The following is a 27922-nucleotide window of genomic DNA, read 5'->3' on the forward strand; positions in this document are numbered from 1 at the left end:
AAGGCTAATACTGGGGAAAAGAAATACAAATCAAATGTTAAAAAGAAAAACAACAGCATAAAAGAAATCTAGACAAATAACTTTGTCCAGGGTATAATTCCAGTGAAGTACATGTATTGGGTTGAATTTGACCCTTAGCTTACAAAACATCATGTTATAAATTCAGAGTGAACTCTTGGCATTTGTTTCTCACAGAACGCCACAGCTTGCTTATTAGGAGATTGAAAGTTACAGTCATTACTGGTCCTTTAGCAAAACTGGGTGTTATGCAGTGATTTGTGGTTTGCAGGTGGGTTTTTTTTTTCTTTTGTATTTATTCTTATTCTGCAAGGAAGATTTTTTCTGAAGTGATGGGAAATGGGGAGCACTGTTCAGTGTAATTCTTAGTGCATGGAAGTTTACTCTGCCATTCTTCTGTTCCCTGACTGGAAAAAGGAGAGGCTTCTTGTCTCCGAGCCGGCACAGCCACATCTGTACCTCCTGAATTCTTTCACTTTTGTTTGAATATCTGAAATACTATTCACAGAACAGTACATTTTAAGAGTCTCTCTTTTTATTCATGCACCATTATTTTACAAGTTAATTGTCTATTTTTCCTCTTCTTAGGGGGTAGCTGATTTGTAGCTAGACATTAAAATAAGTTACTGCAAAGTTGTACAATAGATCGTATGTTCCTTGTGGTAGCAAGAATGGTGGGGTTTCTTAGTTGTTAAAGTTTTGAAGGCTGTAATGTAAACTTGTGCAACTTCCACTGAATGAATTTTGCCTCTCAATTTATCTCTGCTAAACTCTTCAGTTTAAAGTTTAAATGTTCTTGTCACCAGTGTAAGAAAAAGTTTGATTGAAGAAGTTGTATTTGGCAATATTTATTTTCCCAGCTATTTTTGCTCTAAAACCATGGAAAAATAATTCACAAGCAAAATGTTTATTATCCCAAATCAACTTGAGAGCTTGAGAATGATTGATTACTTTCCCTGATATTGTACAGGATTCTTGGATGACATTTGGAAAGTTTTCCTCAAAATTTGTTCATGTGGTTCTTGGTGGTTTTTTTTTTTTTTTTTTTTTTTTTTTTTTTTTTTTTTTTTTTTTTTTTTTTTTTGGTTTTTTTTTTTTTTTTAATTTTTTTTTTCTGGTTTAGTTTAGTTTTGTAACCATGTTTGCTATTGGGATAAACATGAATCATCTGACGCTATTGCAACAATTTCCCATATTTCATTGTTGCAGAAGAATATAGGGGAAAAGACTGTAAAAAACCCTTAGTTAACCCTGTAAAGCACTGCACTATTTTGTAGAACAAATAGCCTTTTCTGCTTGAAGTTAATTTGGTCTGTGAAAGGCAGTACCTGAATACCATGCCAGATAAGTAATTATTCCTGATTGTAGTGTTGGGGGCTTTTTTCAGGTATAGGTCACAGGAAATTCAGTTAGGGTAGAGTATGTACAAAGCTAAGAAATATGCAGATTTTCTGTTGTAAGATTGTGTAAAAATTATTTACAGTTAATACTTGCACAAAGGTTAGAAAGGTTGATGAAGTGATACTTAGTTTTGCTTTACTATTCACTGCATGTCAGAATGTAATTATGACTGATTCATGAAACTGTCTTAGCAATGAACCATCTTTATTAAAATGCTGATCAAGAAAAGAGCTGACAGTAATAAAGAATAGAACACTTTAGTCTTGTTGCTTTTGAATGATTGCTAATTACCCCAGAGGTCATGTATAGTGCTTATGAGGATTCATTGACATTTTCTTTAAAGTCTACTGTTTCAACAACATCTGAACAAGGAGGCAAAAACTATATGTATATCCAACAATGCTTGGACGAAGTTTTTCTTCACCACCAAATACCTTTCTCCCTCCCCCTCTCCCTGAGGACATCTCAGTCCCATGGATCATTGGAGCAGAAAGTTAGGAGTACTACAAACTTGATTAATTTCCTTTTTTTTTTTTTTATTTTTTTTTTTTTTTTTTTTTTTTTATTTTAAAGAAAGGCAAAAGGAGAAAAGAAGCAGCCCTTTGAAGGTGCCTCACCTGTACTGTGCAGGCTCCTGACTAACAGCCTGGTTGAACTCCTTGTAGAGCTGCACCAGAGGAAACTGCACTTACCCTTGTACACTTCTCTCAGCAGGCCGTGGACAGACCTGTCCAGCTAATGAGCTGGACCAGATTCACATTCTGAAATTTCATATTCTGAAATTTCACATTCTGGTGACTGTCACATGCTGGTGACTTTGAGAGTACACTCAATTAAAAACCTGTGGGCATGCTTTGTATATCAGCAATTTTTTTTTTTTTTTTTTTTTTTTGTTACATACTACGGTTTTGCTTAAGATCATTCTTGTTCTACCATAGTTGTAGAAAATGCCAGTTGTAATGGTATCTTTTGGATGGAGAAACCTTTTCTTTAAATTGCTTGAGGAAGAATATTAAGAAAGAAATAATATTCTAGTTGATAATTCAACACTGTATGGAGTTAAATATTGAAAAATAAAAAAAGTTAAGTCTAGTGAGCTTTGTTTACCTGAGGAACTCTTTCTCTTGTTAGCTGGTGATTCTCATCACATGTCTACATGTTGTGTGAAGTGAGAGAACATCTTAGGCTGAATGTAAATGTATGAGAAGAATGATTGCACATGAACATGGAATTATTTTCTGATTTGCTGGAGGAAAGGAGTATTGTATTGTATTGTAAATGGAGACCAAATCAGAGGATGCATTTGAAAAGGAGGGTGAGATCTATGTGAAAGTTGTGATTCCTTTTCCTCAGAAAGAGTGGCTGGAAGTTGCACTTCTTAGATAGGCATGGTTACTAATAGTAGATGTTCTAATGGGCTTGTTCAGAGGCCAAGAGTATGAACTGTGCAGCTTTGTCTGCTTGGGGAAAGAACTATACTCTTCCTTGCTCATATGGAAAATGAGCTTTTGATACTCCAGTGCTGCCACTGCATTTTCCAAGTGTCTGGTTTGACCCAGGCCTGAAAGGCTGTGGAAACTCAGCACATGTGGGAATTAAGGTGATGATCCTCCTAAATTAAAGCACTCTTGTATCTCTATTCCCCTACACCTTCTTTGGAGGTCCTCAGATGGGTGGGTTTGACAGCTAAATGCTAATCTGAGCACTTCAGTTAGTTCTTTGGCTGCTGATTAGAGTTGTGGGGTGATTAGTTTGTCTATTCTTGTGGTCTAATAGGATGATTTATATGGCTTTTTTTCTTTTTGTTCTAATACCATTAAAATTCAGAACAGAGAATAATAATTGGGTTAACTTAGGGTGATCTTCAAGGTTAAAAAGTATCTAGTAACCTGCATTATCAAGTGTTACAAGCTGCTCACAGTAAGTGAGCTCCGAGGACACATGGTACTTAGTGCGGTGTTTATTGTGGACCACAAGGCCATCTATAGCATTTCAGGGCTTTTTGTGACACAGGGGACACACGTGTGACACATGTCTTGAGAACTTGCAGGTTATCTAGCTAGCCTGGATTGCCTTTTGAAATTTTCTGATGTTTCTTTCTTCATAATAATCTATCCTGTCGTGTGCTTATAATTTCTTGAGCAGTTAAATATTTTAATAGCTACCATTCTTGATTGCAGCAATAAAGGAATATCAGAGGTGCTTACTGGAAAAAAAAAGTATTTGTTAGTCTTTATTTAATAACTTTCTAGAGTAGGTCTGTTGACAGTCTAATTTTATCTATTCTGTCTAAAGGTGGTTGTTTTAAGTGTCTTGAGTTGAGCCATGAGGCTTCACCTTTTTTTTCCATTTTGAAATAAAATTTTTTGAGCCACTCAGTGGGAATGAGTCCATGCTTACACTGCATTTTTAACTTAGTAATTGCATTTTCAATTCTGTAATTGTATTTGCTCTTTGTATATATAAATACATAAATGACTTCAAAATAAATTGTATAACGAATTAATTTTATGCATTTGAATTGAATAGGGTAAGTCAGACTTTAAATTTCTCAATAGAATAGAAAATCTGTTGGAACTGATGATGGTTCCACTAGACTACCTGTAGCTTCAATATTAAGTATTTATTTCAAAAGGAATTTAGCCCAAAATGAAATTTGAAAATTTAAAATTCCATCTTAAGAAATGGAAACCAATTGTTGTAGTTATGGGTTTGGCAATTAAGTGCTAACAACCTGAGCACTCCAGTTAGTTCTTTGGCTGTTGATTAGGATTCCATGGTGATTAGTAAGTGTGAGAATGCAATCACATCCCTAGGTGTAATCAGTCCCGTGCTGGATGAGGAAGTCCAAAGATGGAGAAAGTAAAACTTCTATATGTAATCTTAGAGGGGTTTTCCCCATGCTGTAAGAAGCTGAACAGTTAAAAGTAGAGAAGCCTATCTTTTCACCCCTCTCCAAACTTCCAGGGTTTTTAAATTATAGTAGTGATTTTTTAGTACCATGATGCAGGAGAATAATGTTGCTGATACCTGTGAAGGGTAGACAAGATGCATGGTGATACTCACATAGGCACCATCTCTGATGTTTAGAATTTCGTTCTTACACTTGTGAGCAGGATTTGTTTTTCCATACCATGCAACCATGCATCTGGTTTTCTTTTTTCCAAATACTAGTATTTTAAGTGTTTAGCTTGGACATTTACATTATTTTGGTGTGCTTTATTTTCTTTTGTTATATGTTCTGATTATACACTGTCTTCTAACATTTAAAGCATGTATCCTAAAAAAAAAATTTGTAAATATGAATATTTTTTCTTCTGCTTTCCTGTGAAACAGATAAGTAAATGTTTATGTGTGCAGAAACAAAGAACCATGGTGGGTACCCTTGTAGACAAACCCCAAAAAGAAAACCTTTGGATCTCTACTCAGCACATAACTTCTCTGTGACCTTTCTGACTGAGCAAAGGTGACCATGTGCTGCATCTCCCCTTGGAACTATCTCCAAGGGTGTATTCTTAACTCGGAGAAGACACGGTGGTGTTATTTTCTGACAGCGCGAGCAATCCTCCTACTACTGCCTTTCGGTTCGCTGCTGCTGTCCCACCTTTTCTCTCCTCTGCTGTGCCGAGCTCATTTTTGTAAATAACATTTCCCACTTCTGTTTGGTGGTTTGGGGTTTTTTTGGTTGTGTTATTTTCCATAAGCACCTATAGATCTGTACTCATCATATATTCACCTAAGGAAAGGTTGTTCCTACCCTGCAAAGCTTATAATCTAACTGCAGGAATCATGTCTTAAAGGGCTGTTTTCTGAGAGCATGTTGTGATTCAGATTATGATGTTTGAGTTGAATGGCAGGAGCCGTTCATTTTATGTGTATTCATAGAGTGTCTTAACACAATAGGTGTGGGTGAGCTTTGAAGTGTCTCAGTGAAAATAATTAGCAATGAGTATGGATAGACACCTCAGCCTGTAGAAAGGTTAGGAAATTCCTGAGGCTCTTTTATTTGTATTTAGACTATGATATCTAAATGGCCATAGTGCCTTCCTGAACTGACCATCAGTCTGGAGAGACCAAACACATCAATTAATTAGCAACTTCCCAGGAGTAAAATGCCAAATATTTTCAAAAGGACTACATATTTCTCAGTTCCTGTTAGCTGTCCTCTGCTTTTATGCTTGCACTGTGTATTACAGAAAACTGCTGTACATCAGAACTGTGTTTTTTCATTTTGTTTACATTTGGTTCAGTTGACCTTTGCCTCCTAAGGAAGCAAAAAAATCACTAGGACTATATTAACTGTATTTTATAGATCTCTGAACTGGATTCTGCTATTCTGCTTACATCTAACAGGTTTTTTTGAAATAAACTATGTCATATTGTATCATATTAGAATCAAAAATAGTACATCATTACAGACATACAAACAAAGCTTATAGGGAAGGAAATATCTCTGTTAGGCAATGCTTGAATCTTAAAAGGGGTCCAAAAACATAAATAATTTTTTGAATACACAAGTTCTTTTTAACTAGAGTCACTGATGATAGTGTTTTTTCCTGAAGAGTGATCATACAAATTACTTCAAAGACAGAGAAAAGAGAAGGAAGGAAAAAAAAAAAAAGAAAAAGATATCTTCTCTTTAGCTGTATTGGTGGTATTTACATCTTCAGTTTCATGGTTCTTACCTCCAAAACTCATTCAGTGTAATGTCATGGAATCATAAAAGCTGTCGGTGCATGTAAGGAGTGACAGATTGGTAAGTGGAACACAAGTGGACTAAAACAAAGTAGCACTGGGCACCCATTTCTGTTTCATCAAGCTGCACAGACCTGCATAATATAGCCCAGTACAAGTCTGTATCTGAGTGCACAGGACACCTGCTTGTCATTAGCAGCTGAGCCTCCAGCACCACTGTAAATATCAGGGAACAAATTGACACCAGCTACGGTGTTCAGGTGTGCTTTTGTTCTTTCAGCCCTACCATAACCATGGAATGCTCTCAAGTGCATGTGGGTCTATGTTCACTTTTCACTATGTGCCACACAACATCCTGAGGGAGCAGTAGAGTTTATAAACCTGACTTGAAGGCCAGAGATGAGGCTGAATTAATGTAAAAGTCCCATCTCTTGTTTCCAGGAAGAAACAAACCACAGTGATTAACAGCATTACTACATTTGCAAGTATCTAAAGTTAATCTAAGTAATCTCATAGTCCTCAAAGCTGTAGTAGTAATATGTGGGGGTTTCCCCCTACTAACATAAAGAAAATAGTACTTCAGTTAATCTACTACTTTGGAAAAATAAACCATTAGGTGGAAAGATGCTGGCAAAGAAAAGCTAAGTGAACTAGCTTTGCTGTGAAATTTCAGTAATCTTCCTTCTGGCCTTGGCTGCCAGACAGATGCTGAAGAAAAGCTTAAACATCCTCCCTCCCCTGTGCATATTATTATTACATGCCTCTGGAACTTTTTTCTTCTGCTCTGTTATTCTCTTTCTTTGTGAGCTCTTAGGAAAAGAAAGGGAATAGATTATAATAATATTGTAGCACCAATGCTATTGTGTTTGCAGTCGCCTTAGTCCGAGATAATGATTTGATTAGCATGGCTTTTTCACTTACTGGAATTAAAAATACATGGATTTTCCTGGGATTCTGTGCTTTCAGGATGATTTTTTTTTTTTACCTTCTTTCTTCAGCTGTATCTCTTTGCAGAGAAGTTGGAGGTTTAAAGTAGGTATAGAGCCTTCACTAATAGCCAAGGGCAAAAAATCAGTGCAGTGAGTCAGCACAGTAATTCCTGCAGATATTTGTGATGTGTCCTATGCAATACATTTGTTCAAAAGGGCCTTTGTTCCTTAAATCACTGATGGTAGTTCTTGTAAATGTTTTCCCTGCAATGTAGTTGCTGTAACTGAGGTTTGACATCTCCAATTTTGTTATTTGAATAGCTTCAAGAAGGCCTTGAAAATTCAAACATGCAGAATATGAAACACTTAACGAGAATATTAAAGATAAACCAATAGTTCATGGTGCAGTGAGGAAGCAGACTGGTTTAGTGGATTCTAGCAAATGGAAGAATTTTACAGGTGTTGAATTACATTTAAAAAAGTTTTATTGCTTTAATTAAATTGTTAATAGAGCTATATTTTCTAAAATGCTTAAACTTCTCCTCTCTTTCTTCTATAGCTTCTTTTGCTTCTTGCTGTATATAACACCCAGAAGTTAAGTGTGTTTGAAGTAGTCATAACAGATAAGCAGAGCTATTCCCTTTGTCAGGGTGGGGGGTAAAATCTTGATCCTACTGATAGCAGTGAGAATTTTGCTCTCAGCCTCAGGCCTTGAATAAAAAAAGCACCCTTTAGTACAGCTGGGTTTAAGTTTTCTAACAGAAGCAATTACTGCAGCTACTCAGGGACAGCTGTATCACACTTAGAATTTCAACAGGTTCTTTAAAGGGGAGCAAAAAAGATCCTTTTCTGAGTTAATTCAGACATTGCAAATGAAATAAAATCTTTTAGCTATAGAGCTTTGATTATTCCCCTGTTGTTCATTTTGCAGCAAAACTTGGTGTGGTTCATATATTTGATCTTTGTATTATAAAATCTTTACTCTTCTTAGTAGAAGAAAAAGATAAAATTATTTTTAGCTTATAAAATAGAAATAGTTTCATTTGTTGATAGAATTTGTTTGTGTTCTGTTAAACTTCTAGTGCTTCTAATTTTGTATTTCAAAAGGTATATATTTTATTGTGAAAATAATTTTTGCAACAAAGCAGTGCCTAGAGAGAATAAGTAATATCCACCCTCATTTCATCCCATGTACTTCTAATCTATATTAATTTTTTAGTTTATGGACTTGTGATAGGCCTTTTTGTTTTGCATATGTGAGTGATTTTCAGCTTATTTCTTTGCTTCAATAATTGCAAATGAGACCAGCTTTTACATCTTAGATTTCAGTTGTGCAGATTATATTCATGCTGGTGGTTTATCACAGCAATGTGTCTTCTCTGTATCACAGACAATAATAAATACAGCTTTGGCTCAAGAAAAGCTATTCTTTCTTGTCTCTGTAGAAATACTGCAGCACAGTCCAGCTTGATTCTGGAATAGACTACAGGAAACGAGTGCTTCCAGCTGCTGGAAAACTTTACTACCTGTAAGTTTATCTATGATATTGTATTAGCTTTCTTCTTCTTTCTTATTAGCCAAAAAATTCCTATTCAATGTGAAAAGAAAAATGTATGGTAGAATTAGCAGGGTGTGACTTTTCCTTTCTTTGCTTTCTGGTCCATTTTGTTCAGCAAACCGCCTTCCATTATGCCTTGATATTAACTTCATTAAACTACATTTTTGGTAACCACACTAGCATCATTTATAATGTGTGACTGAATAAAAACTAATTAGATTTTTTGGGGAGGTGTGGTGTTTGGAGAACTGAAGTGACAGATGGTTAGAAAGTAATGAATATCCTCTTGTAAGAGATTGCACAATTCTCTTATAATAGAAGAACATCTTTATTGTATTTAAGTAATTAAGTATTTATAGAAATCCAATGACAAGGATTTATTTAATTTTGGGTGTTTCCAATGCTGTGGATTAAAAAACCCAACACCCTTCTGTTTTGACAGATTGTTTCTGTTTATCATGACAAAATTTCTTTAGCACTTTATATTTGCAAATAAATATATTTTAAAATATATTCACAGTTGTGTTTCTGCTTGCAGCATGAATCTGCCTAGTAGGAACATCCTCTTAAATACTTTGAAACCTTTGCAATGCAAACATTTTTCTATCTTGTATTTTCTCTTGTAATATTATTTAATCAGTGACAACCTGAACCAAGCAGACTACAATAGCTTAATATTAGATTTAAAGCAGTTGTATCTTTAAAATACTGATTTAAAAATCATGTTTCCAATAAGAAACGTGGGGTATTTTCATCGGTGTGGCAGGTGTTTGAAACCAAGTATGTCCATGCTACTTTTTAATGCAGTTAGATGTGGTAGCTGTTTGTCTGGAAGGAGGAATACTGCTTGGTAGAACTACAACTGGTAACTCTTCCTGCTTTTGAAAGGAAGTGACAGAATTTCATATGTGGAAAACAGGTCCAGTGCAAGTTCGGTATCCTTAAACTGTGGCTATATGAACTTGAGAAAAGCAGCTCTTGTCCTGCATTCTTGCCTGGCTGCACTTGCTCAGTGCTTTGCCACACCTGCTCAGAAGTTCTTTCTGAAGGCACCGCCGATACCCGTGCTCATCACGGCCCTCGTTCTGAGCACTGCTGTCCCTGCCGTGGTGCTGCTCCCTGGGCCTGCTGCGCTCTGTGACCCTGTTGGACACTGGAGAGCACCTGCCACATGGTTATCTCACTGTCCGTACTCTGAAGAAAGGAAAAGGATGTTTATGGTTTCTAGCAGGTAATAGGCCACACATGGTGCCTGTGGTGTCAGCTCTCAGAGGAGAAGCAATATAAACAAGTTCCAGGAGTAGTACCCAGCCAAAATACCTCATTGTGTTCTGCTGTAAAACTTCTGATCAAGTGCATGGCAGAGATTGGCAATAATTCTGTCTTATGTTCTCTTACTGGAAGATGTTGGTTGCCTTCAGAACTTGATGTGCAAATCATTAAGAAGCAGTGGGGTGAAAAATTATTAAAAACCCCCATAGCTGCCAATGGAATTAGGTACTTATTTCTTTGTCCTTTCTTCTTCATTCATTCTTCTATTCAAACTGGTTCATTGAAGCTTTCAACCCTGTAGAACTAGTTTAGTATGTGGGAATTCCTTTTGTTTGGTTTGTTTTAAAATTAGGTACTGTGTACACTATTTTGCTACAGATTTCTAAAATTTAATTAGCAATCTTGTCCCCCCAAAGAAAATGTTCTTGTTCAACACGTATATGTTCTTCTATTAATGGCTATAGTATCATTGTCACATTTTTTTTAAGAATCCTCTTGATGCTTCGTATGTTGTCTAGTCCTGTCTTCATTTAAAACATGTAACTGAGGGTTACTTAAAGCTGTTTCATACTCATCTGAGAGCAGTCAGTGTAACACGATTACAAGATGCCTGATCAAAGCAACTTCATTGATCTCAGTCTCAGGTGTCTATTTTCAAAACAAACTTTCTTGGCAATTAGGTACAAATATCCACTTTAGCATCATATTCACCTGTTTCTTCTGGCAGCCTTTCAGTTGAAATTTCTGTTACTGACATGCATGCACATGCACATACTCTCTGAGATAGATACAGATATATGGATATATATATTTATACACACATGCACACGCTCTTTACCCCCTTTTATGGCCTTCTTTTTTCTGGTGTTGTCTGTTCTTTATCATTTTGTCAGAGGAATGCTTCACATCAATATCAATTTTGAGAGAAATGTCTAGAATTTTATGTAACCTCCTAGTCAGAAAAGGTTTTTAGCATCTTCAAAATGGCACTTGTATAAGTTTTTGAGTTTTAAAATTTTTTTCCCAAATTCTTTGTATCTACAATGTTTGTCATCATTAAGCTTTAGCTGAAAAGTAGTTTCTTCAGTTCTGCTGTTAACATTTTTAAGGTGCTTAAGGACTAATGAGCAGGAGAGTATTTGTTTAATAAGCTGATATTCATTTGTCAGTTAAGAGGATGTCTAGAATTGTGTGCAGCAGTGTAATTTCAGTGCATCAAGATCTATAAAATAAGATTTCACACCAGAAGAGTTTACACAAACTTCAGTGAAACATTATATATCCTAGTTCTAGTTTGTTGCCTACCATAACATTATTTTATTATTCTCAGCTAGAAATCTTATCTATCTATCTATCTATCTATCTCTCTATCTATCTATTCATCTTTAAGAAAAAGGCATGGAAAGGTTGGCTCTGCCCCATTCAGTGATTAAAAAAAAAGTTCTCTGATTGGACTGATTTTTTAATTCTTGTGGCCCAGAAGATGAATGTATAAGGCATGGAAAGGTTGGCTCTCTACCCCATTCAGTGATTAAAAAAAAAGTTCTCTGATTGGACTGATTTTTTAATTCTTGTGGCCCAGAAGATGAATGTAAACTTTACTTCAGCTATCAGCACAGATATTTTGCATTTCACCATCTGTGGTTGATCTTTTCCCAAGCAGTATAAGGAACAGAGGTTGGGAACTGCTAAAACTGCTAATACAGAGATGATAGTGGTATTTTTAATTTCACAGTTTAATATTGCAAATTGTTTGGTCAATATAATCGGTTGACTTAACACAGCACCATCCCCCCCACCCCCCCGCAAAAAAAAAAAAAATCTGTTTCAACATTTAATTTCACAAAGTCCCCTCTCACAAATTTCAAAGGATACTTCTTTAGGTGCTTGACTGCCTTGCCTTGCCTTGTCTATTTGCTCTTATTTTGCATGCAAGATAGAGCCAGAAGCTTTTTTCTCATTGTGTACACATAGTGTTAATGGGTCTGCTCTGCCTGTATTGCCTCATTACTGGAAACAGCTCAAAACACAGAAGTCTTTCAGTGTATGCAAATAAGGCAGAATCATCTACCTGAGAGTTAATATTCTCTACTTTTAAGTGTATTCTAAATGTAATGTTTGTATTTAGAGCATAACATCCTGTTCTCTTTTTTTTATGGGCAAAAAGCTAAGCAGGCTCAGGCAGCTGTTTGATGTTGGCTTCAAGTGTTATTAATTTCATATTCTATTATTCTTTTCACTGTAGCACAAGTGAAGCTGATGTGGAGGCTGTCATGGATAAGTTGTTTGATGAGCTGGCTCAGAAACAAAATGATTGTACGTAAGTTAATTTCTCTTGAAAGAGAATACATTTAGAACACAATGCCCAATCTCCACTGACCAATTAATAAGTTCCATTGCTGTATATGGGTTGATGCCACACTCAAGTGGCAGTCATTGTATCAGCATTTTGTCTAATTTATGTGTTGAATCATGTGCTATTATTCATGAAGCTATGCATTTCCTATCTGTAAGAGATGAATTTTATAGTAATTATCCAGAGAAGATTGAGTCTTTGTTCATGTTCCCATAGTAACTAGACCAAGGATTCTAAAAGTGCAAGGCAGAGAGCTGAGGCTGAATAAAGCATGTGGAACCATTGCAGACTTCACGTTTGAAGAGCTGTGCGACAGAGTGAGTACCCAGTCCAATCTAGATCAGTTAATGCTCGGGCTTTTCACAGTTAAAAAAAAATTTCAAACCACACAAACTTGCTATTTTCCCAAGATGCACTGAATTAAAAAGGCTTTTTTAAAAGAACAGAAATATTTTTAATTTAACAGGAAAAAGCCCCTTTTTTCAAAAGAACCATACTAATTTTCTTTTTAATGATATAGTAAATTCACTCTTAGGTGTATCACAGATTATCTGCAAAAATCCTACTGCAATATATGCCTGGCCTAACATCACTGCTGGTATATGAGTGGTGGTAACTTCTCAATGTGTAAATAGCAATCAAATGCTGTTTTTTAAATCTGGGGTTTCAGTTTGATACTCAAGCAAAGGAACAGTGATCCTGGCACCACTAGAGTAACACTCTCTTCCATGCTTTGGTTTCAGCTGCGTGTACAAGGAATGTTTAATCCTAGGCCTTCTCAAAATATGCCAGATTTTGCTAAATACTGGCACATTCTCTGCTTAAACATGTGAGATGTGAATCTTGAAAAGTTCTCCTTGTATTTGACCTCCAGTGGGTTGGAAGACAATTTCCCAGGAGTTGCACTGCACTTCAGTGATCTCTGTACTGATGTCTGAAGTTGCTGTTAAATGATCACAACCCTAAAGTGGGCCAATAGCACTTTTGATTCAGGATGGTGACCAGTCTTTTGGTGATAACATTTTGCTTTCACTTCCTTGCAGCTACGGAGTTGATAACTATTTGGACAGAAATGTCACTGGTTGTGTTTCAGACTGCAGGTTTTAGACCGTTGGTTTTCAGTTTCAGACAAAACCAATAAGCCATTTGTAAGAGTAGAGGTGTGTCATGGGTAGAATAGTTTGCTTTTCACTAAAGGTTTTGAGACTTTTTCTGCCTTCTGCCTCTTAAAGCATGGGGAAGCTATGCTGTCAGCAAATACTAGTACAATTCTTTAGTCCAGTAAATACCTTATGTACTTAAATGGGATAATAAGTTGCTTTTAAGTAGAAGTGCTCTGATTAGCTCACATGTCAGTGGTCTGAAGGTTCTCATCCTGTTCAAGAATTATTTGAGGTTCAGATCATTCTTACATGGATCACCCAGGACTTAGGAAATCTTGTCTCAATTCAGATACCTTCTGCAGAAGTGTTATGGTAGTCTCTTACAGCAAAATCACATGCTTAAAACTAAAACAACATGGCAGACAGTAAATGGTTTTCTTTTGACAACTTCCTCAGTTATCACTGATTTTTCTCTTTAGATCACTGATGTATCTTCATAAATATTACATCAGTATGTTGGTAAGGGGTATCAGTGTGCTCCCTTCATAGCAGAAAAGTATAGTCATGAACTTCAGAATTGTCTATTAAATTTAGGTGAATGGCCTGAGTTGCCTCCACTGTGATTTTTTTTTTCATTACTGTAAACTTTTGCAAATGATTCATAGCAATGATAGAAAATTTCACTCAGTATAAGCTGCATTTAGGACCTTGACTGCCCCATTGCTCTGTTTGCCTGACCTGCTGCCATTAAAATCTGCTAAAAGGAAAACTTCAAAAAAGGAAAAAGGCAGCTGTCAACCCATTAAACCCTCTTCTTTTTTTTTTTTTTCATGAATTCTTTTAAATTTTTGATGTAAAAATTTAAACATGCAGTGTCTTTTTTAAACAGTCAGAGAGGAAAATTGCTCCCACACATCACAGAAGACATAGGGAACATCCGGAAGAGTGCACTGGTGGTTTATAGCAAAAAATTACTCAAAATGAGGAGACATTCAACATGACTGGAAGTATAAAGTCTTCTGTATATATTCCAGTAAGCTTGCTAGTAGTGGGAGTGATTTGTGGAGGGATACAGCAGAAATCTGTAGGGGACATAGCAACAAGGTATTTGCTACTTCTTGTGAAGCCAAATGGTAGATAGGTTGGCGGGCATCATAAGTGCTGCCATTAAAAAAAGTAAAACAGAAAGCTGAAAAAGACGTAATGAAAAGCAAGATTGACAAAAGAAAATACTGGAGGGGAATTTTTTGGATTTGTGAGGAGCAGATCTGCAGATTTCTTTGTGCATGACATGGGGACAAAATCCCATGCGAAGGCAGATTGTACAAAGCGACATAGGGCAGGAAATCTTCCTTGCTGGAGCCTGTTGCAACCATGGTGAAGCTTAATTCAGCTCAGGCAAGCCTCCAGGTAGATAAATGAAATGTAAAGTTGGTGTTGTAGGAGCTCATTAAACTTGTAACAGAACTGAAAACAAGATTTGCAGTTGGTTTTGTAACAGTTTTAAGATGTGGTGACAAGCATGATAAATGGGAAATTCTCATTAATGGGGGAAAATGAGAGATAATTGCTATTATTGAAACCTTCTGGGACAATTCATAAAATAATAATACAGAATGGGTGCTTACAGCCTGCTTAAAGACAGAGTGGCTAAAAGAGGTGGAGAACAGTGTGCAACATTGAAGGTACTGGTACCTGCCTTGAAGTTAATTAATGCAAGGTTCTTGAGTATGTATCAGTCTACTAATTAACAAACCTGTAAGGAAAGTACTCGTAGGGATGTGTTGCAAATGGAACATGAGGTGGATTGCTCCTTGAGCACTTGGCTATAAGAAGCATATGAAGAAAATACACTGTTGTATGCTACACTGTAGATGAAACACAGGGAAAGGTGAAATGTAATTAGCTAGAAAACAGCAAATGATAATTTTCTAGCATAAAATGTACTACATCCAGTACAAGGTCATTTGGCTGGTGTTTACAGTGATGAATTAATCTAGAAATTTCTGTTACGTAGGAATAATCTTAATTTTCTAATGTTTAATGAAACCAAAAGAGATTCCAGACAGCGAAGTTGCGTATTTGAGTGTTTAGGAAGAGTAATTTTCAAAAGCAAAAGGTAAGTGTGACTAAATAGAAAGTGAAGTATAAACAACAACAACAAAAAGAGCAACACAAACCCAAGAAGGACTGAGGAGGAAGATAGTGAAAGTATTTCCTGTGTCACTGTTGAGACAGACTCAAATAATACAGAATGAATGGCAACTAGTTATGAAGTGCAGGAAAATGACGAAATAAAGATCATGGGCAAACATGACCAGTCAGATAAAAGACTTAAGTAAAATTGGAGTTTGGATGTTTTATATTATCTGAATGTTACTGGCTTATTCTTAGCTGGAGATGGATGAACATTTAATAACGATGTGGAAAAAGGGAAAAGTTTGGCAAAAGATAAGTGTTCTAGGTGAAGTAGAGTGAAATAGTAATTTTACTAAAGGATAGTGAAATAATTTTCAGTCTCTATGTAGTTAACATATGTTAAAAATAGCCTGCAAATACATTTTGTATTATTGGAATCCTGTAAAACTAGGCTGAAATCTCTGACTAGATTTTTATTTTTGATAAATGTTAAAGTGCAAGAGAAATTCCATGTCACTAGAAGAATGCTCTATGTGTCAGTATTAAAAAACAAACAAGTAAAATTCACCCATGCTTGTGATGATGGGTGGAACTGCAGGCTGTTGGTGAGATTTTAGTCCAGGAAGGGTAATGGAGAAGCTGATTCTGGATGCATACAATGGATGACTAAAGAATGGAAATGAAATTAATTCTCCAGTCTCCCTGACTTTATAGGAAGGGTTGAGTTTTGAAGATGCTATTCTTATTAGGAAAGTGGCATTATGCAGTCTCAAGAAAGTATTTTTTAAATGGGTTGCTAAGTTAGTTAATTAACCTATAAAAAGAAATATTGCTGATGGTTTTTTGTTTGTAGCATTTCTCATGAGCACATTTTTATACTAAGCCTGATGTAACTGTTTTTTTTCCCCAGGAGTTTTGAATATAACAAATGCGAATACAAACTTGCTGTAGATACAGAGTACTGTGTGTATGGGGGAGGAGCAATGAAGACAAGAATGCTGTGTGCCGTTTATTTCTTATCAGAACTGATATTTTGGGGAAAAGGTTGGGGTTTTGGTGGGTTTTTTTGGGTTTTTGTTTTCTGGGGGTTTTTTTGAGAGTTTGTTTCATTTTTGGGGTTTTTTTGCATTCAAGCAGACACAGCCTCCTTTTCTGTGTATTGGTCAAAACTGGATGCCATTTTAGGAGGAGGCTTTTGGGTTTGAGCTACATGCTAGTTTTTAGGCTTAGCCATCTCTAAAATGCAGGAACTTGAAGTACCCCATGATCTTTCCTGGTTTTAAAGTGCCTGAAAGTAGGGATGTGAGGGAGTCAGGGTCCCTGCTGCCTGTTGGCAGCTCTCACTTGCCTGCACATGCAGTGAAAAGTTCAGCAGCCAGCAGGGGAATGTGCCGAGTCCATCTTGAGGGAATAACCAGCTCTTATCTCCTTCATACTTCTGGGAGTAGGCAGTGTTTTTTAGTCTACAATCTGTGCAGTCAGATCAGACTGAGTTTTTCCAAGGCTTATAACTTCCTTGGGCTTGAGAGGGGTTTCACAGGAAGTATATGGGATGTTGCCACCATACCAAGCAACCTTTCTTCCAAATTTGACATATCTGGTCTGCATCATGGAAATACTTACAATTTACAGTATTATCCTGGAGTTGCAGAAGTATTTTTTGAGTTTTCTGAAACTGTTGTACACTGCTGCTCATGTGGGTGTCAGTAATCATTGCAGCATGAGTCAACAACGTTGTACTCAAAACTTGGTTAATTGATTCCTTTGGCTATCCGTTACCCCGAAGGGTTCCAGAAAAAAGAGTAAGTTTTGCAAGAATCAACATGTGAAATGATAGATGCTTTTGTTGTGTTGGCAAAATAGCTTATCACTCAAGTGACTCTGCTTTCACTTCATTGCTGCAATTCTGGTCTGGTCTTGGGTGACTGTTACAATGCATTCCAAGGGATAAATATCCAGACCTAAACATCTACATTTGCTGGTGTAGGATTAAGGAGATGTGTTTGAAATTTACATAGTGATTTTAGTAATACAATATTTCATATGAACAGCCTGTAAAACTTCTTTATTTTCACTGAAGTTTCCTTTAAAATGAAATAAAATTTCTGTTTTAAGGGGAAATATTTTCCACTTTGATATAAGTGGAAACATATTCCACTTTGATATCACACAATTAATGAGATGTTAGCTAATAGATGAAAATAGCAAATCAGCAATTGGTAACTTGATACTATTTATAACATCTCCTAGCTTAAGTAGAATTTTCATAATAGCTGCTTTTTAATTAATACCTGGAACCTTGGGAGTTAAGAGTTGATACCTTTCTGGTATTACAATATTTCATTCTTGTCTCATATGTTAGCATCAAACTTTTTCATGTCAAGAGTGTAAAGAGTTATTTCTATCTAAAATAATGCATCAGATACTGGTAATTACTGGTTGTCCATTAATGTTCGTAAAAATAAAATACAGAGAGTATATTGTATGCAATGCTGATATGACATGCAGTTGACTTGCTAAGCTATTGTGTGCCTCATTTTGTAAATCCTGGTTTCCCAGATGAGGTCAATCCCAAATTTTGGCTAACTTAATTAATATCAAATTCATACACTTTGCTTTTTTTCTTTACTAGCTATGTGAACATGTGGAAAACCAACAAAAAACTGGATGAGAGGATACTGATCTATTTTGGTTGCTTTAAAGCAAAGGAGAAGCAGTTTTTCAGACCTGACACACCAGGGGTTATGTGGCAGAGTGGCACACGGTGGCCTTTGTCATGGGCATGAAGCAGTTACCAGTACTAGAACGGAGCCCTGTGAATGTGCTTCTCCAGTGTAATCAGACAGGAGGACTCTGCTTGGTTTTCATCAAAATAAAATGTAGCCACAGGAGGCTGGGACAGGCACCAGGCAGAATAGGGACGTACAGTTCCCGAATTTTCATGCTGACGTTGACTTCTCCCATTCTTTGGGGCCTTAAATTCCTTTCTTCCAGTTTCTCCATCTATACAATGAGGGAAACACTACCAGTGCTGTTAGATTCTTGCAAAACATAATTAGTTGAGTTAAATGTGTGAATGAAAGACCACCAGATGCCTTTAAAAATAAAATGTATATATTAACTTGATTTTAAAATCCCTATATATATATATATATATTACATATATGCATATACGCAATTGTGCAAATGTAAGTCTTACCCATTTTAGTGTGTTCACACATGACGTTCATTACACCTTAGAATTACATCTTTGAAAAAATCACTCTCTACCAGTTCCCTTTCTTCACTTCCCTTTAAAAATTTTCCTTGAAAACTGGTGATAGTGACGGTGTGATCCGGTGTAATTTCTGGAGCTGCGGCGCTGCTCCCGGCGCTGCCCTGCCTTGTGCGCAGCAGCTGCTGCCCTCTGCCGGGAGCTGCGGACCGCCGGCCGTGGCAGCTGCTGCTCGCAGGCTCCGCTGCTGTGGTTCGTGCATCCTGTAGGCTTTCCACTAGGGAATCCAATATATCCTTTCATCCCGCTGCCCAGTACCGATCAATGTAGTGTCTTAGCATGATACTAACCATTAGCTAACATATGATAGCGTTAAAACTCTGAAAATAAATTTAGTATCAGTATTTAGGTTGTAAAAGATTATCGGACTGTGAATTTTTTTTCTTAGTAGTTATTCAGTGTTTCTGAAACTGGCAAAATAAAATTTTTTTGTAGATTAACACAACAAATAAGTGGTGAACAGTTTCTATTAGGTTGTTGTTCCATTGCAATAGGCACATTGTATAAACCGGGAGGAAGATGTAGTTCTTAGTTCTTAACTTGAATATCTTGCACTTCAAAGGAAAAGATGTAACTAACCTTTAGAAAAGAAAAGAAAAAACTCACCATTTTCAAATGCATCAAGCAATTTAGAAATGCAAGTGTCTGTTTTTGAGTGAGCTGAACGTCTGTTCTACATGATGACATAACTCAGCTCCATTTGTGGTTTGATGATTCTGAGTAATTTTGAGGGAACTATCATCATTAAAAGCTGATGAATGTATCCACAGTATAATTTGGTGTCATCTTTAGGCTTGTAGGATTGTCAGGTATAGGTGTAAATAAACATACCATAGATAAGCACTATTTCCAGTAACCTTTTAAAATCATAGTTTTCCTTAGTTTGTGATATTAGTTTTATTCCTAGGAGATTAGCTTTTGCAGCTTAAGCTCTAGACTGAGAGTCTGTCTTTTATTAGCTACATTTGCTTTAAAGATTTAATCAGGTTCTCTACCCCCTGCAAAATTTGGCTTATCTTATTCACAATCATTTTTTATAAACTCAACATTTTTTATAAACATTTTTTATAACTCAAGAAACTTATTTCAGGTGGAAATATTGCAATACAGTTATATTTTTAGTCAAACCACCTTTCTGTTTTATATTTTATGGGTATCAGAGGTTAATTTTTAGAGAGCACTCCTTTCAATGAAAGCTGCATAAACCTTGAGGGTTTAGATCCTATACTTTATAGACCAAGTAATATGAGCTTTTTGAAGCTCATTGGAGTTTTAAGGGTTTGCCTTTTCAATTAAATTTTTTTTGTTTCTTAAATTCTTGAAAATAGTTCTCTCTCTTTTTCAAAGCTTTTTTGATCATAGTTTTGAAATCTTAACAGTACATGTAAATATTTAAATAGACCTATATATTTTTAAGCCTTAACTATTTTTGGAGCCCATTTAATTGATAATGCTATACTTTTGAGTTGGAACTGGAAGTTTAGCAGTGAGAGCTTTTAGAGCAGAAACATGCCTTTTCCATGCTTCCAGTATTCAGCCAACTTTGAGCATATTGTTCAAATAAATACATAAGTAAATAAAAGAACAGGAAATTACAAGCATCTTCTTAAGCAGAAAATCAAAGATCTGAAAAACTTTCCACTGTGAAAAATGTGACTATAAAACTTTTGTTGTAAGAACAAGGAAAATGACTTCTTAGCAGGATTCTGTGGTGAGATAACTTGAGAGAGCAAGGGGTTGTGCTTGGTACAGAAAATATCTTTCACTCCAGAGTTTACAGATCTTAGATTCCTGCTCTCCTGGCTGGAACTAGATGATATTTAAGGAATCTTGCAACCCAGAGTATTCTATGGTTCAATGATCTGCACTGCCATCAGTAGCTTTAAATTTTTTTACCAAGTTAGCCATGCCCTACCTCTTCCCATTTTTATTTAAACTTTAGCATGCTGTGGCATCATATATCATGCCTTGGGTTTTTCTGTTCCTTTCTTGAAATTATGATCTTGACACATTATCTCAGTGCTCTGTTTTATGAGCCTTACCTAGTGATAGTGTGTTGTTCATTTGGAAACAACAGAGTGTTCTTTTGTTTGTTTATACTTATTGATTAAGTTGTAAATATTATCTGGTCTTAAACTGGGTGTTGTCTATAGGAAGTTTTGGAGTTCTAAGAGTGTCTGCACAAAATTGTAGTTACTGTCAATCACAAGTCTTCAGGATTGTCTGGAACTGGTCCTGGAATATCTTGCAACATCAACAAGAAATACATATTGAGATGACATATCCTCTTCTATCATAGGTAAAACATTCTGTATTCTTCAGACAGTCTCTTAAAGGTGATATACTGGGCCACTGATGAGTCAACAAAGAAAAAAAGAGGCTTTATACTATAATTAAATGAACTCTGTAATAGAAACAGGAGACGACTAACTCTAAAACAGCACACAGAGAGCTCCAAATAATAAACATCCTACTTGAAATGAGATGATGGTAGCTGAAAATGCATTAAGTAGACAGAGAAACAGAAGCAAATAAAGGTGAGAACTCAGTCAAGCAGGTTGAAGTGGAGTAAACACTTTGTCAGGAGTGCAGCCCATGTCAGGGCTAATGTGTTTTGCATTAGCATGATGCCTGTGAAATACTGACTCTTGACATCAGAGCTAATGACAAAAATCCACAACAGTTTTACAGTATATACACATTCAGGAACAATAATACCATAAGAAAGATTCTTATCTGTTAGTGTTTTGAGTTTTTAAAATAATATTGTAGTATGTGAAAGAACTGGTAACAAATGGTAAGTGATGGTCATTACATAGATGTCTTATTGTTCTGCTGTTGAGTTTTGATCAATAATTGATGAAACAAAAGAGATCAGACAGTACCAGAAACACACACCAAATGAAGTTATTTTTACAATGTTATTCAGAGGATGAGATTAATCAGGCTAAACTTTTAGTAAGAGGATTACATATATATGTGTCAGTATTAGGAAGATTTGTGGCTTCATTAGCAACTTCAGAGGAAGAAATACCTTCATGTATGCTGCTGACGAAAGTGAAATACTTTTTGCGATTGGTTGAGATTCACAAAATAAATTTCAGCCCTGGAGGGTTATACAGAGGGTTATACAGAGGACAGTGCTATGTGTCTAAAATCGTGTGCCTCTAGTCTTGTAACCTAGTCTGAGCTGGTGTTGCTGGCAATCAGGAGTGCTTGCTGCAAGGTGAGGGAAAAAGGGCCTGAAGGCAGTAAGGCAGTGCTGTGAAGGTAGGGGAGGGCTGTGGGCTGCTGGAACAGCAGAAATTTGCTCCTTGGTGGAGCTTCTGTATATGGACTGTACAGCCAGAGCCTCTAGCAGTGGTGCAATTGAACCATTTCCCTGTTTCTGTTCCTGTGTGGCAGAGGTGGTACGTGGGTGCTTGTGCCAGCCTCATGCCAGGTTTGGGGGGCACCAGGCCAGTGAGAATGGGAGTTGAGGAGCTGTCAGGGTGCCCCTGCGTCATGGTCTCTTGCATTTGGAGCATTTTGAGTTAGCTGGTGGGTTAGACCAACTTTGAAGCAATTACAGGGAGCATGGAAACTGGGCCAATAGCAAGGACAGAGGTACACAAAAAAGGGCTCTAATCTATCACCAGAGCATTTGCAAACTGGCTGGTTGTTCCTTCTTTTTACACTGAGTAAGACAGAAGGAAACTACAGGGCTTCCCAAGACATGAGTAAGTCATGTTAGGAACAAGATTAAAAGCTTTGTCTTTCATCTCCAGGACTGTCTCTAAACTCCAAAAGCAGGGAGGTTTGAGAATTCCTCTGTGTAAGGGACTACAGCTGATATCAGCTGAGCCATAGGTAACAGCAGAATGGCTGACTTGGCATTTCAGTAGTGTCTCACTAGACTTGAATCTTGTCAAGGAGGTACCAAATTTACTCTAGTAAAGTACTCGTGCTGCTAGACTCAGATCTTTCTGAGTGTAAGATTTTGGAGTCTCCAAAGGCACATTTCTACCAACATTCACAGAATATTATCACTTAGTGTTGGTGTAGATGTTTCAGAAGTTATTGTTAAAGCTTGAAACGTTCTGCCTTTTATGCCCTTAATTAGAGGAATTCTTGAATTGCTTGCTTTTTGCACTGCTGAAGTAGATTGAATTCCTGTTTGACTGATAAAGATGCATATTGTAACCCTCTATGAACCATGATTTTATGTCTATATGAAAAGCAGTACAAGTATTACATCTTCCATTCTTCCCATTTGAAATACATTAGCCTTATTTTTGTCTTCCACCTGTCTCTTCCCTCTGACTACCCAAGTTTTTTATTCTCCTGTTTGGATATCCACCAAACAAGGTACCCACCAAGTTCTTAGCTGTATAGCTCGTTAGTTGGGCACTTCAGTTTGCCCACTTTGCAAAAGGTTGTACTCTTTAATTTTTAGTTTCATATTTATTTGTTTTAGAAATCGCTTTTAATATCTGGTACTTTGAGATGAGGAAGGTGTATTGGTATGATTTGTGTGAGAAAGTGTGTCACATTGGGACAGGGCAGAATAATTCCTCAGGGTTTTGGGTTTCAGCAGAAGACTGCTTGGGCTCTTCATGTGATAAATTAATGAGTCAGCATAGTAGTGATGTCTGTAATTTCTTAGTTAAGGGGAGACATGAGAAATTCTTACCTTTCTCATGTACAATGAGATCACTGCTGTTCTCCCTCAGAGGTACTCATCACACAGGCACACTTGATCTCCTCTGTGTTTAACAGTATTTCAGTTCTAAGTATGGAATAAAATTACCAGTACCAAAACTATTTGCTTATCACTAATCTTAAAATCTCCAGCAGCATCCTGATTCTGTTGCTTTTAGTGCTCCCATTGTTTTTCTTTTGCACTTGATACTCTTGGCTGTCCAGATGTATCACTTGTCTCTGGTGGCAAAGTGTCCAGTGAGTTTGCTCTGTGTTGTTTCCATCCATCAGTTCCTTCCGCTTTCTTGAACCTTTTCCTGCTTTATTTCATCAGAACATTTTGAGTTCAGCTACTCTGGTTTATGCAGACAGGATTTTGTTTTTTCCAGAGGTGTTGCATGCAGCTTTGCTGGTGGCCCTCATGATGATGAGTTTTTGGTTTCCACTGATTAAGTCCATAGTAGTAACTAGGGGACTGAAATAGAGGGAGAAAATAAGCATTAAATATAATTCCAAGGGGAGAATACAGCATATACTACTCTTAAACACTGCTCAAAAGAATCAAAAAGTTTTGTAATAATTCTTTTCCATAGATGCTACAGCGAAGCTGACTGCTTGGGAATGGGAAAGCAGGGTGATTCATGAGACTGCAAGTGGGAGAGCTGGTGGAGAGTGACAGGCTTTAGTACCTGGAAGGTTAGCTTATTCCCATTAATTTTCAGAAGACAGGGCTTCTCTCTCCTGTGCTTGTGTAGAGACCATTTCTACACCTTTTTTTAATTCTAGCATCTAAATAAAGTCCAGTTCATGAGCAGCTACTGATAATTGATAATTGCTTAAAATAACTTTTTGCAGAAGTGTTCTAGTTAAGAAGCTATATGTGGCCTACAACAAATTAGTCTCACAATTTCAGTTAAAGAAAATATTTTATATTTACCGGTTTTAAGATAATAGCAATATTGCACTACTTTATAACAGTATTATAGTTGGTACAGCACATGGTGCATGTGATTACTCCCATGAGAAGGGAGTTGTGACCACGCAAAATGGTGCTGAACTTGTTCTCTGCAGTAGCTGCAGACAAGATTCTGAAGTATTTGTACAAGTAAAACTGATGGAAGGAGTTCCGGAGTACAAATTTTAATAGCTCATGATAAAGTACTGCCTGTGGTACTGATAGGACAGATCTTGCAGAAAAAATACCTTCCATGAAATGAAAAAGTAGTTTTAGAGGAATGTACTTGAATGAGCTACTACTGTTTGTGCATATTCTCTGTTGATGGTTCAGATACAGAAAGAGAAACTAATGAGTTCTTCTTGAAGATTTTTATTTCCTCATTACAGGAGAAACCATGAACAAAGAAACTGCTGCAAAATGGTATTTTTGTCTGTTTCCTCTTGTTTTCCATACTTAAAAAATAAGATATTTATTCGGTCTGGGTTAGTCCTAGGTGAACTAAATGCAGATCTAGTTAGGATTAGATCTAGCCTATAAATTTGCATTTTAAAATCTTGCTGCTAGAAAGCATGATAATAGCTATTCAGATTATTTATGCTTTAGGTTGAAATCACATGTCTTCTATGGATTATGGTTTATAGTGATTATTTTATTTGAGGTTGTCAGAGAGAGATCATAATGTTGTCTGGGTGCAGAAGAACCACATTTTTCACTCTCACTGTTCATGTAAAGCCAGGAGTGTGAACACCCACAGGTACCTATGTCCCTAAAGGGCAATCGAGCATTCCTCAAGCGAGATACAAAGGAATAAAAAGAAGAATATAATCAGGACTTTACAGCTCTCTTCTGTTACTGTATGTCAAGATACAGAGTTTGTGTCATTCTATCATGGGTTTCCATTGCTTATGGTTTGTTTTGTTTCAGCCTCTTGGAGCCAGCGACTATTTGGAAATATCAAAGCATTTTGACACAGTGTTTGTTCGTGACATACCACTTCTTACAACAGCAAAAAGGACACAATCTCGTCGTTTCATTACTCTTATTGATACCTTTTATGAGCGTAAGGTGAGAACTAAGCCTTTCCTATATGCATAGAAATAATATTGGGAGTCCTAAAACTGACTGTTACTATTGGTTTGAAATAAGGCTTTCTGTAGTAATGGTTTGGAAAACATAAGCAGTATGAAGTAGCACTGCAAAGAAACATCATTCCAGCTTCACACACACAAAAAAAAGGGTCCCATTTCAATAAAGGCAAATAAACAGGTTTTTTTTTTTTTTTTAGTTTCTGTGAGTATTAAGCATGAGCATAAATATAAGCCTGAGCTCATTTGCCTTTTTTGAATGGGGATGTTCTTTCCTAACCCAGGAAAACAACAGAAGCCATGTCATTATTTTAATAATGAAAGATTGTGCTGCCAACTGTGCTGGAGTGAAATGGAGTTTTTTAGATTTTAATCTGCATGGGCAGTTGGTCAGGAATCAGTGCCTTTTTGATCAGGAAGGAGGAGTTAATAGCACAATTACATCATAAATTTTAAAGGAAACAGTCACTGTAGGCTTTACATTAGATTGCAGAATTGCTTATGGAATAATAATGATAAATGCAGCACTTCTTGTGGATTTACAGAGATTTCAATCATGGAAGCAAAATCAGCATAACTAAAACAAAGGGAAGTTCCTATTTAAGGGGATTTTTTTTTTAAGTGATGGAAGGTTTGAAATACTTTCTTGTATATGATTATATTTGCACGCACTTAAATATTTATGCAGTTGGGAAGTGTCAGTTGAGGCTGGTTCTTATCGAGAATGTTCTGGTGTGGGTTGTTGATCAGAAAGGCCCCAGCTCAGCAAGGTGTTGAACTAACTCAGTGTATGAATAATCTCATTCAAATCAGCCAGATTCAAATCAGCGTCATTCAAATTAGCCAGATTCTTTATTCTTTATGGTTGGGAAGTGGATATTTGCTAAGACAATATGCTAATATTAAACTAATGTGTTAGAAATAGGGGTATGGTCTGCTCTGTGTTTGGGCTGTCATTAAGAATTGCAAGCAGTCACTTGCTATTACTTCCTCCATAGGAAAAACACGAGGTTAAACTGCCATCAAAAGTAGTTGGGAAAAATACCTAAGTATATTTGTGAATGCCTGTCCACAACACAAACATCTTGCCTGTATGCTCTCAACAAGAGTCTTCTATAGTATTATTTCTCTTATTTCAATTATCTTCATTGCAGCCCCCATCTCTCACTGCATGTTGTGCCTCTTCCCAGCAGACATGAAAACACCATCATTATTTTTACTAGCAAATAACTCACTGGAGTAGCACAGATCAAGGCTAGAAAGGCTTCACTCAGTCTTCTGGGAAATTTGGAATTTAAGTGTTCTTTAAATAGTGCAGTGTATCTACCCACTGAGAGGACTCTCACTATGGGTGAAAACTAAGCATTGCTTACTATACAGCTGTTATTTTAGAAAGTAAACTTTACATTGAGCTCATTGCCTGTGTAGCAGATATTCTGAGTATTTGATAGCACAGTTCTTCTGTTCTCTGAGTAAAAGTTACATCAGTTGTTACTGAGAAAAAGATCATGTAAGATTAATAGTTCATCTAAGTCAGGTAAATCTGTAACAGCTGTGCTAATAAGAGAAAGGAAGATCATTGGGGAAAAACCGCTGGTGATTTAACTTGAAGTTTGTGCATAGACGCTGTATTTTAGCCGTTCCTGTAAAGCCCAAGGGGTGATACTGTTGCCCGCTCTCCTCCTCTCAGGTGCGCATTATCTGTTCTGCAGCAGCTCCTCTCCAAAGCTTGTTCCAGGTGAAACACGACAGTGGTGAACTGCAGGACAACAGAGTGTTGATGGATGATTTGGACTTGAGCCAGGTACATGATTTTAACATCGTCTCCCTTTTGTAACAAAATTGGGTTTAGTCTCATAATTGCAGCAGCATTTTAAGAGGGGGAATCAAGAAAACTTAACTATTGATATGCTGCTTTTTTGCAGTGTCTCTGTCACGCTGATAATTACATGTTATGCTACTTATTCATAGTCAAAGAAAATGTCACTATATGTAGAACCATTTTGTGGAAGTTTTAGGGTCATTTTGAATATTAATCATTGTATCTGTTCAGTCATATATGAAAATGTTGATTTAAGTTTGGCACCTACATTTAAAATACAGAAATAAAAGGTAGTTTGTTCTACCTGTTGCTGGACTACAGGACAGCCTCACAACTCCTCACAAACAGTACTACTTTACATGTTGTTTATTCTGTTTTTCTTTTTCTCTGTGGCTCAGTTATTGCTAATGACTTTTTAAATAATGTTTTTAATTGGGGTACCATTAGTCTACAAAAAAGGAAAAATAGATGGTTAACCTGTTACTGTGCTGTTTTAAAACCAAATTATTCTTTTTGCTGTATTCCTTCAGGGGATGATGTAGCTGAAATAGGTGCTTTTCTTTAATTTTTAGACATCGGTTTTAATTTTTTGGTGCCATGCTGCTGTCTTGTTTTGTCAAAGCTTGTAAAGC

The 27922-nt window shown here is 36.6% G+C and overlaps 1 protein-coding gene and 1 long non-coding RNA gene across 3 annotated transcripts in view; one reads left to right on the plus strand and one right to left on the minus strand.

Moving 5' to 3' along the window:
* AFG1L (AFG1 like ATPase) overlaps positions 1-27922 on the plus strand; it is a 60351-nt gene that overhangs the window by 31392 nt on the left and 1037 nt on the right. For both annotated transcript variants that reach the window (XM_041478189.1, XM_041478190.1), the window contains exons 8-12: positions 8489-8571; positions 12119-12189; positions 12446-12546; positions 25308-25448; positions 27159-27272. In XM_041478189.1, the coding sequence (XP_041334123.1) occupies positions 8489-8571; positions 12119-12189; positions 12446-12546; positions 25308-25448; positions 27159-27272 (510 nt within the window). The remainder of the gene's footprint in view (positions 1-8488; positions 8572-12118; positions 12190-12445; positions 12547-25307; positions 25449-27158; positions 27273-27922) is intronic.
* Positions 20890-27922, minus strand: part of LOC121359312 — a 32344-nt gene continuing 25311 nt past the window's right edge. The window contains exon 7 of the long non-coding RNA XR_005956033.1: positions 20890-23900. This is a non-coding gene — a long non-coding RNA (uncharacterized LOC121359312). The remainder of the gene's footprint in view (positions 23901-27922) is intronic.

Source organism: Pyrgilauda ruficollis, unplaced genomic scaffold (assembly GCF_017590135.1).
Source record: "Pyrgilauda ruficollis isolate IOZ18807 unplaced genomic scaffold, ASM1759013v1 scaffold43, whole genome shotgun sequence".
NCBI lineage: Eukaryota > Metazoa > Chordata > Aves > Passeriformes > Passeridae > Pyrgilauda > Pyrgilauda ruficollis.